At 38.1% G+C, this 11,120-nt stretch overlaps 2 protein-coding genes across 2 annotated transcripts in view; both read left to right on the forward strand.

Moving 5' to 3' along the window:
- LOC121374659 overlaps nucleotides 1–4,752 on the forward strand; it is a 12,099-nt gene extending 7,347 nt beyond the window's left edge. Inside the window, exons 4-6 of the mRNA XM_041501768.1 lie at nucleotides 1,837–3,030; nucleotides 3,067–3,587; nucleotides 3,855–4,752. Of these exons, the coding sequence (XP_041357702.1) occupies nucleotides 1,837–3,030; nucleotides 3,067–3,587; nucleotides 3,855–4,752 (2,613 nt within the window). The remainder of the gene's footprint in view (nucleotides 1–1,836; nucleotides 3,031–3,066; nucleotides 3,588–3,854) is intronic.
- Nucleotides 4,753–6,591: 1,839 nt separating this feature from the next.
- On the forward strand, nucleotides 6,592–9,720 carry LOC121375749. The gene is made up of 4 exons (XM_041503364.1): nucleotides 6,592–6,756; nucleotides 7,394–7,538; nucleotides 8,040–8,136; nucleotides 8,286–9,720. The coding sequence occupies exons 1-4, from the start codon at nucleotides 6,741–6,743 to the stop codon at nucleotides 8,370–8,372; spliced, it is 345 nt and encodes a 114-aa protein (XP_041359298.1). The 5' UTR covers nucleotides 6,592–6,740; the 3' UTR covers nucleotides 8,373–9,720.
- The last annotated feature ends 1,400 nt before the right edge of the window (nucleotides 9,721–11,120 follow it).

Below are 11,120 nucleotides of genomic sequence, written 5' to 3' on the forward strand. Positions count from 1 at the left end.
CTCCTCTCAAACAAACAGTAAGCTTAGTTCTTACATACAGTTATACAGTTTAAGGAACATTTTTTCTAAGGAACACCATAAAGCTCTAAAGTGTTTAAATCGCTCTCTGATAAATTTTAAAAGTTTTATGACTGATGAAAATGAAATTGCAATAGCTCTGGACAAATACTGCTATTTAGGTTTTGAAGTCAGAAAATCCTATCTTAATACTAATTGTTTGACAGTGCAACAGACATAACTGTTAGTTAATAGTTTTCTTTCTTATATTGTTATGTTTATAGATATAGCTCAATATATTTGATACTGTACAGTGCATTATTACACGTTTGTCGTTTCATTATAACATACAGAAACTTTGTCAATAAAAATGCAGGAAACTATTCCTTGTGACGTGTTTGATGTGGTGTAATATGAGGGGAGATTATATGATTGGGTGAATCGAAATCATCAAAAATTAGGTAATTGAGGTATTCGCTAAAAGATTGAGTAGAAAGTTATATTGCATTGTCAAGATTACAAACAAAATGAATGCAATTTAAAATAGCTCGGAGAAGACATGTATGTATACGTACTTGTTTAAAGAACATTAGCGAGTCGTTTCTTTAAATAGTTTTCATTTACGAGAAATACAAATATATTAAATTCAAACTTAGATAAAACTTTGCCAATATGTTACATTATTGAGGTGTATACTTTAAATTTAGCAGGTTATCTAAGTACAAATCCAAATATTACGATATACGATGTGGTAATATGTAAGTCCGTGGTATCAAACTGAACATTGCAACAGGACCCACTAAAAGAGATGGGTACCTAAACCTATAGTACAACACGTAGTATCAAACTGAACATTGCAACAGGACCCACTGAAAGAGATGGGTACCTAAACCAATAGTACAACACGTGGTATCAAACTGAACCTTGCAACAGAACCCACTAAAAGAGATGGGTATTTAAACCTATAGAACAACACGTGGTATCAAACTGAACCTTGCAACAGGACCCACTGAAAGAGATGGGTATTTAAACCAATAGTACAACACGTGGTATCAAACTGAACCTTGCAACAAGACCCACTAATAGAGATGGGTACCTAAACCTATAGTACAGCACGTGGTATCAAACTAAACTTTGCAACTGTATCCACTAATAGAGATGGATACCTAAACGTATAGTACAACACGTGGTATCAAACTGAACCATGCAACTGGATCCACTAATAGAGATGGGTACCTAAACCTATAGTACAACACGTGGTGTCAAACTGAACATTGCAACTGGATCCACTAATAGAGATGGGTACCTAAACCTATAGTACAACACGTGGTATCGAACTGAACATTGCAACAGGACCCACTGAAAGAGATGTGTACCTAAACGTATAGTACAACACGTGGTATCAAACTGAACCTTGCAACAGGACCCACTGAAAGAGATGGGTACACTGTAGTCAGCAGAAATTTCAACCGAACCTGTGGTAACAGTTTTATTCTCAGAATCAGAGAATAGGTACTAAATTGTGGTTTTAGACAGTAGTAATGGGGCAGCTTACACACAATATTTGACTGAATTGTGTAATTTTGGTTAAAAGCATGAAACTGCACATAGGTGCCTTGATCTATAACAAATATGTTCAGATATATAACCAAGTCAGGAGCGCCCCCTGGTGTGTAGTGAGGATCTACAAATGTCCCCCACCCATTCTAATGGACAGCTTACAATTATATTGTGCACACTTGGTTAAAAACATGAAACTTGGCACACAAATACCTTGACCCATTACAAACATTGTGAGATATGGACCCAAGTTAGCACTACAAGACATTACTCTTACAGCACATCAACATCATTGGTCACTACACAGCACTACAAGACATCACTCTTACAGCACCTCAACATCATTGGTCACTACACAGCACTACAAGACATCACTCTTACAGCACATCAACACCAATGGTCACTACACAGAACTACAAGACATCACTCTTACAGTACATCAACATCATTGGTCACTACACGACACTACAAAACATCACTCTTACAGCACATCAACATCATTGGTCACTACACAAGACATCACTCTTGCAGCACATCAACATCATTGGTCTCTACACAGCACTACAAGACATCACTCTAACAGTACATCAACATCATTGGTCACTACACAACACTACAAGACATAACTCTTACAGCACATCAACATCATTGGTCACTACACAGCACCACAAGACATCACTCTTACACCACACCAACATCATTGGTCACTACACAGCACCACAAGACATCACTCTTACACCACACCAACATCATTGGTCACTACACAACACTACAAGACATCACTCTTACAGCACATCAACATCATTGGTCACTACACAAGACATCACTCTTGCAGCACATCAACATAATTGGTCTCTACAGAGCACTACAAGACATCACTCTAACAGTACATCAACATCATTGTTCACTACACAGCACTACAAGACATCACTCTTACACCACACCAACATCATTGGTCACTACATAGCACTACAAGACATCACCTTTACAGATCATCAACATCATTGGTCACTACACAGCACTACAGGACCACTCTTACAGCACACAAACATCATTGGTCACTACACAGCACTACAAGAGATCACTCTTACAGCACACAAACATCATTGGTCACTACACAGCACTACAAGACATTACTCTTACAGCACACAAACATCATTGGTCACTACGCGGCACTACAAGACATCACTCTTACAGCACCTCAACACCATTGGTCACTACCAAGCACTACAGGACATCACTCTTACAGCACACCAACACCATTGGTCACTACACAGCACCACAAGACATCACTCTTACAGCACACCAACACCATTGGTCACTACACAGCACTACAGGACATCACTCTTACAGCACCACAACATCATTGGTCACTACGCTGCCCTACAGGACATCACTCTTACAGCACACCAACATCATTGGTCACTACACCGCACTACAGGACATCACTCTTACAGCACACCAACATCATTGGTCACTATATAGCTCTACAAGACATCACCCTTACAGATCATCAACACCATTGGTCACTACACCGCACTACAAGACATCACTCTTACAGCACACCAACATAATTGGTCACTACGCAGCACTACAAGACACATCAACATCATTGGTCTCTACACAGCACTACAAGACATCACTCTAACAGCACATCGGCATCATTGGTCACTACAGAACACTACAAGACATCATTCTTACAGCACATCAACATCATTGGTCACTACACAGCACCACAAGACATCACTCTTACAGCACACCAACACCATTGGTCACTACACAGCACTACAAGACATCACTCTTACAACACATCAACATCACTCTTACAACACATCAACATCATTGGTCACTACACAGCACTACAAGACATCACTCTTACAGCACTTCAACATCATTGGTCACTACACAGCACTACAAGACATCACTCTAACAGCACATCAACATCATTGGTCTCTACACAACACTACAAGACATCACTCTAACAGCACATCAACATCATTGGTCTCTACACAACACTACAAGACATCACTGTAACAGCACATCAACATAACTGGGAACTACACAACACTACACGACGTCACTCTTACAGCACCTCAACATCATTGGTCACTACAGAACACTACAAGACATCACTCTTACAGCACCTCAACATCGTTATTCACTACACAACACTACAAGACATCACTCTTACAGCATCTCAACAGCACTGTTTACTACACAGCACTACCAGACATCACTCTTACACCACATCAACACCATTGGTCACTACAGAACACTACAAGACATCACTCTTACAGCACATCAACATCATTGGTCATTACACAGCATTACAAGACATCACAGTTACAGCACCTCAACATCATTGGTCTCTACACAGCACTACAAGACATCACAGTTACAGCACCTCAGCATCATTGGTCTCTACACAGCACTACAAGACATCACAGTTACAGCACCTCAACATCATTGGTCTCTACACAGCACTACAAGACATCACTCTTACAGCACCTCAACACCATTGGTCACTACACAGCACTACAAGACATCACTCTTACAGCACACCAACACCATTGGTCACTACACAGCACTACAAGACATCACTCTTACAGCACACCAACACCATTGGTCACTACACAGCACTACAAGACATCACTCTTACAGCACATCAACATCATTGGTCACTACACAGCACCACAAGACATCACTCTTACAGCACATCAACATCATTGGTCACTACAGAGCACCACAAGACATCACTCTAACAGCACATCAACATCATTGGTCACTACAGAGCACCACAAGACATCACTCTTACAGCACATCAACATCATTGGTCACTACACAGCTCCACAAGACATCACTCTTACAGCACATCAACATCATTGGTCACTACAAAGCACCACAAGACATCACTCTAACAGCACATCAACATCATTGGTCACTACACAGCACCACAAGACATCACTCTTACAGCACATCAACATCATTGGTCACTACACAGCACCACTAGACATCACTCTAACAGCACATCAACATCATTGGTCACTACACAGCACTACAAGACATTACTCTAGCAGCACATCAACATCATTGGTCACTACACAACACTACAAGACATTACTCTTACAGGACATCAACATCATTGGTCACTATACAGCACTACACGACATCACTCAGAGAGCAGACATTAAGTAGCATCTCAGTGGTACACATTTTGTATCACGCACCATAACCATAATAAAAGTAAGTAACTTTTATCAACTGACAATATAAAACAAACCCTGTTTTTGTGAGAAATTTTTTTTGGTCTGTGTTGCATTCTTTTTCGCGGTTCAACTTTTAAAAATGGGCCTTTTTAATAATATTATATATAATTATATGTAGATACACAGTTCTATGCAAAGTAAGTGACCTAATTAATGCGTATAGTGTAGTGAAGAAAACTAGTAGGCCTACTGTTAACCCAATCCAACCCTCTTTACACATGCTCAATATATCTCAAATTTAGTGTATGTTGACTGTTTTGTTGGTGTTTGTTTACTTTGGATTTTTGGGGGGGGTTGAGTGGTGGGCTTTTTTTTTTTTTTTGTTATTTCTTTTGCTCAGAGGTATGTGTGTGTGTGTGTGTGTGTGTGTGTGTGGGTGTGTGTGTGTGTGTTGTATGAGCGCACGCGTGTGCTTTTGGGACGTTTTCTATTTTCTTGTAATATGCTATCCCTCTTCAAGCGAATGTTCTCCATCGTTGTGTTGGCACTAAACCCCGTCAACTTGGACGGTTGTGAATATTTTGTTATGAATATTAATCAAAGTTTCAAATCACTAACTTTTTTATTACCGATCTTCCTATTCGGTTATTGACGAAACAATATCTGAAATACTTTTAAAATATTTATAGTCCTGGGCCCCGTTCCACGAAGCGATCTTAGGGCTAAGATCACCTTAGTGCATAAGGTAACTATGGACTTAAGGTGATCTTAGGGCTAAGATCGCTTCGTGGAACGGGGCCCAGTTCAATTGTTTAGACCCTAAGTTTTTACAACTGTTACGTTTAATTTCTATTCAATCCTTGGTTCTTTTTTTTTTTTTACATTTGCATGAAAACAAACCCCAACCCCAACAGGTTTTATATAGAATTCATCATCTAAAATGCACGAAGTTGACAAACAATATATAATGTTTTAATTTTTAGTTTTATCTTTATTTGTTTCTATTTTATATCAAGTTGATAAAGGGACACACTATATTCGGAATTTGTAGAATGACCCTTTTGTGCTTGTTTGTTTTTTAAAATTAAATCTATAACAGGTGAGTAGATGTTGCCAGTTCGTATCGTTATGGCAAGCTACTGACTCTCTCCCTCATTCGTTATGGCAAGCTACTGACTCTCCGTCGTTCGTTATGGCAAGCTACTGACTCTCTCCCTCATTCGTTATGGCAAGCTACTGACTCTCTCCGTCGTTCGTTATGGCAAGCTACTGACTCTCTCCGTCGTTCGTTATGGCAAGCTACCGACTCTCTCCGTCGTTCGTTATGGCAAGCTACCGACTCTCTCCCTCGTTCGTTATGGCAAGCTACCGACTCTCTCCGTCGTTCGTTATGGCAAGCTACTGACTCTCTCCGTCGTTCGAGGGTCGGGACGTAGCCCAGTAGTAAAGCGCTCGCTTGATGCACGGTCGGTCTGAGATCGATCTCCGTCGGTGGGCCCAATGGTCTATTTCTCGTCACAGCCAGTGCACCACTACTGGTATATCAAAGGCCGTGGTATGTGCTATCCTGTCTGTGGGATGGTGCATATAAAAGACCCCTTGCTACTAATGAAAAAATGTAGCGGGTTTCCTCTCTATGACTGTGTCAAAATGACCATATGTTTGACATCCAATAGTCGATGATTAATAAATCAATGTGCTCTAGTGGTGTCGTTAAACAAAACAAACTTTTAACTCTCCCTCGTTCGTTATGGCAAGCAATAATATTGACTCTCCTTCCGACCGTCATTCGTTTTATTCTAAATCCAGATTTTACATTCGTCATGTCCGTGTTTATTTGTTGGCATACTTCTTAATGATGTAATCACTTTAAATATATTTTCAATCGCGTAGAGATTTCTGGGTAAAGATTGGCTTTCTCGGGAAAAGGTAAAGCATTACTGGTTGCCGAGCTGAAGACGCCAGCCGTGATAAGTAATGGATCACGATACAGGTATTTTTAAACAATTAAGAGATTTGTTGTACAGAATTCATCTATCAATAACTTGTTCTAACAAAATGAAAGTTTCTCTGTACACCACAAAACAAAATTCATCGTTTCGTTAGTATATTACTGACATCGTTGAGAACATTTTATCTGTCATATATATATATATACACACACATATACTAGTATGTATACATTGTATGATGTATTCTGCATAATGTTATTATTTCAAATAAAGACAAAGTTACTCTTCGTTTCAAAAATTAATTATATATTTATATAAACAAATGTGTGTGTATGCATATATGCATACATACATACATACATACATACATACATACATACGTGGAACGTAATTGGTCTGATTGGTAGCGTTCCGGCCCAACAATTGTCAATGCCCCACACTCACCCCAATACACCAATTAGTGCCCTACGACTGGTATATTAAAGGTCGTGGTATGTACCGTTCTGCCTATGACAAAATGACGTATATCAATGATTACGTTTTCAGTAGGAGTAGCCTATGTGACGGATCTTTTTCTTCGTCTTCTTCTCTCTCTCTCTCTCTCTCTCTCTCTCTCTCTCTCTCTCTCTCTCTCTCTCTCTCTCTCAGTGACTATAAATATGTAAATACATATTTCAGAATACAACGACTTGGGCGATACGGTCAGAGTTCGGGTGCGAGTCCCAGGGCTAGAGCCAGAGGGTGGATCATGTTGTGGAAGCGACTCCAATGCAGAACCCAGAGCTAAAAATGCAACCTTTGATGGGCCGCATTTTGAAGAAAAGTGTGTATTGTTAATTACATCGAAACTAGTAAAACATGTTTATATCAAACTAAACAAGAATAAATAGTGTGTCTTGTGTAGAGAAAAATACATTTAGTTTTTATATTACATCTCGACAATAATTTTACGCATATTAGCCGATGTAAAACAGGATCTGCCGTTGTTGTCTGTTTATTGGAAAAGCAAATTATGTTCAGCTTTTGGGGTCATTGGTGATACTAACAAGTCGCGAAATATAGCAAATGCCAAAAATATATTGCTTGTAATTTATTATAAAACACTCGGCATTAGGCTATGCTGTGGTATTTTTAAATATACTTAATACGTGGCAGAATATTTTTAAATATACTTAATACGTGGCAGAATATTTTTAAATATACTTAATACGTGGCAGAATGTCCCAACACATTTAGCTTAAAATAACTGAAAAGAATAGAAAAGTATATTTGTTTAGGCTGTTTTTATACACACTCTAATATGCCTTTTCAACTTATTTTTCAGAGGTTATAGAGTAAAAGTCACTGTTAATAAAAGAAGTCACGAGATAGCAGAGTCAAACATTGAAAATGCTATTGTTCCTGGAGAATGCTATTCCCAGGTGAGATGTTTATGTTAGAACTTAACTACATTGAAACATGAGATGACTAAACAGATAACGATAAGATTCATGTATAATGCATTTTAGTTTATGTTGTAATCAAGATTGTGATACAGAGTATTGTTCATGTGTGTATCCTTATTTTACAGGTGAAGACCGGTTTCCTTCTCTTGTTTCTGAAAAAGAAAAGCCCACGTCAATCTTGGGAGAGCACTATCCGAGCTGGACATCTGTAACTATAGTGAAAAACTGCATCAAATGAAACGTTGGCTCCACAGATGGCAATGTGTTTACAATGTAGAATACACGCACTTTTGTTCGTTATTAGGCCTGGCTCACGCAACAAGGCGAAATGACCAAATACTTCGTTTTAATCGGCCTGATTTCGCCCTGTCATTGTCAATTAAACAAAACCGATATCGCCTTTTAAAAATAGTAGTGGTCACTTAGTATACAGTCATGGATAAATGTTAAATAACTTGAAGAAAGTTACATTTGAACGCCTCTTCTAGTGTCAGTTGCAATTATCTGTCAAGCGAGTCTCTGGAAAACCCCCCAATCTATTCCTTGACACATTACCCTGCGACATGGTTAAAGATAGCTAATCCCAGACCACGCCTTAGTGCCTAGCGCTAAAAGTAAAATATACTAGTGGCTGTTGAAGCGGATCTTTTAGCACCGGTAGTTCTATTATTTATTTCGTATACATACAATAAATATTTAAAACTCTTTAATTTGCTCAATGAAACCTCGTTTAAAACCATTTCTTTGCACGCTAAAATAATATTGTCACTTGATCATAAATGGTGATACTGTTTATTACAGTTTTCAGAAACAAGTTTTGTTTTGTTAATATATTTACACAATCTCGTGGAATTGATCATTGTCAAGTTTCACTTAAAAAGACACAAATAAATTATTATTCTGCATTAGGGGATCGCTTTTATATTAAAAAAGGTGTGGGGGGGGGGGGGGGGGGGGGGGGGTTCTACAGGAATATTGAAATTATCAAATCAACTCTTTCAAGAGGCTGTCCAGACTATTCTAAACCGTGTGATCGTAAGCCCATAAATAATGTACATACTTAAAACTGTTGTGTATACCTAGGATCTATAAAAGGAATGTACAAGAACTAGTCATATAACTAATTAAAGATAAACTAAAACGTCGTAATAAGAATTTCAGGCAATGTAGGATTCATAACTCCTCTCAAACAAACGGTTAGCTTAGTTCTTGCATACAGTTATACAGTTTAATTTTTTTTTTTTTTTAAGGAACACCATAAAGCTCTAAAGTGTTTAAATCGCTCTCTGATAAATTTAAAAAGTTTTATGACTGATGAAAATGAAATTGCAATAGCTCTGGACAAATACTGCTATTTAGGTTTTGAAGTCAGAAAATCCTATCTTAATACTAATTGTTTGACAGTGCAACAGACATAACTGTTAGTTAATAGTTTTCTTTCTTATATTGTTATGTTTATAGATATAGCTCAATATATTTGATACTGTACATTGCATTGTTACACGTTTGTCGTTTCATTATAACATACATAAACTTTGTCAATAAAAATGCAGGAAACTATTCCTTGTGACGTGTTTGATGTGGTGTAATATGAGGGGAGATTATATGATTGGGTGAATCGAAATCATCAAAAATTAGGGAATTGAGGTATTCGCTAAAAGATTGAGTAGAAAGTTATATTGCATTGTCATGATTACAAACAAAATGAATGCAATTTAAAATGGCTCGGAAAAGAGATGTATCTATACGTACTTGTTTAAAGAACATTAGCGAGTCGTTTCTTTAAATAGTTTTCATTTACGAGAAATACAAATATATTAAATTCAAACTTAGATAAAACTTTGCCAATATGTTACATTATTGAGGTGTATACTTTAAATTTGGCAGGTTATCTAAATACAAATCCAAATATTACGATATATGATGTGGTAATATGTAAGTCCGTGGTATCAAACTGAACATTGCAACAGGACCCACTGAAAGAGATGGGTACCTAAACCTATAGTACAACACGTAGTATCAAACTGAACATTGCAACAGGACCCACTGAAAGAGATGGATATTTAAACCTATAGTACAACACGTGTTATCGAACTGAACATTGCAACAGGACCCACTGAAAGAGATGGGTACCCAAACCTATAGTACAACACGTGGTATCGAACTGAACATTGCAACAGGACCCACTGAAAGAGATGGGTACCTAAACCTCTAGTACAACACGTGGTATCGAACTGAACATTGCAACAAGACCCACTGAAAGAGATGGGTACCTAAACCAATAGTACAACACGTGGTATCGAACTGAACATTGCAACAGGACCCACTAAAAGAGATGGATACCTAAACCTATAGTACAACACGTGGTATCGAACTGAACATTGCAACAGGACCCACTGAAAGAGATGGGTATTTAAACCTATAGAACAACACGTTGTATCAAACTGAATATTGCAACAGGACCCACTAAAAGAGATGGGTACCTAAACCTATAGTACAACACGTGGTATCAAACTGAACATTGGAACAGGACCCACTGAAAGAGATGGGTATTTAAACCTATAGAACAACACGTGGTATCAAATTGAATATTGCAACAGGACCCACTAAAAGAGATGGGTACCTAAACCTATAGGACAACACGTGGTATCAAACTGAACATTGCAACAGGACCCACTAAAAGAGATGGGTATTTAAATCTATAGAACAACACGTGGTATCAAACTGAACATTGCAACAGGACCCACTGAAAGAGATGGGTACCTAAACCTATAGTACAACACGTGGTATCAAACTGAACATTGTAACAGGACCCACTGAAAGAGATGGATATTTAAACCTATAGTACAACACGTGGTATCAAACTGAACATTGCAACAGAACCCACTGAAAGAGATGGGTACCTAAACTTATAGTACAACACGTGGTATCAAACTGAACATTGCAACAGGACCCACTGA

Source organism: Gigantopelta aegis, chromosome 6 (genome assembly GCF_016097555.1).
Source record: "Gigantopelta aegis isolate Gae_Host chromosome 6, Gae_host_genome, whole genome shotgun sequence".
NCBI lineage: Eukaryota > Metazoa > Mollusca > Gastropoda > Neomphalida > Peltospiridae > Gigantopelta > Gigantopelta aegis.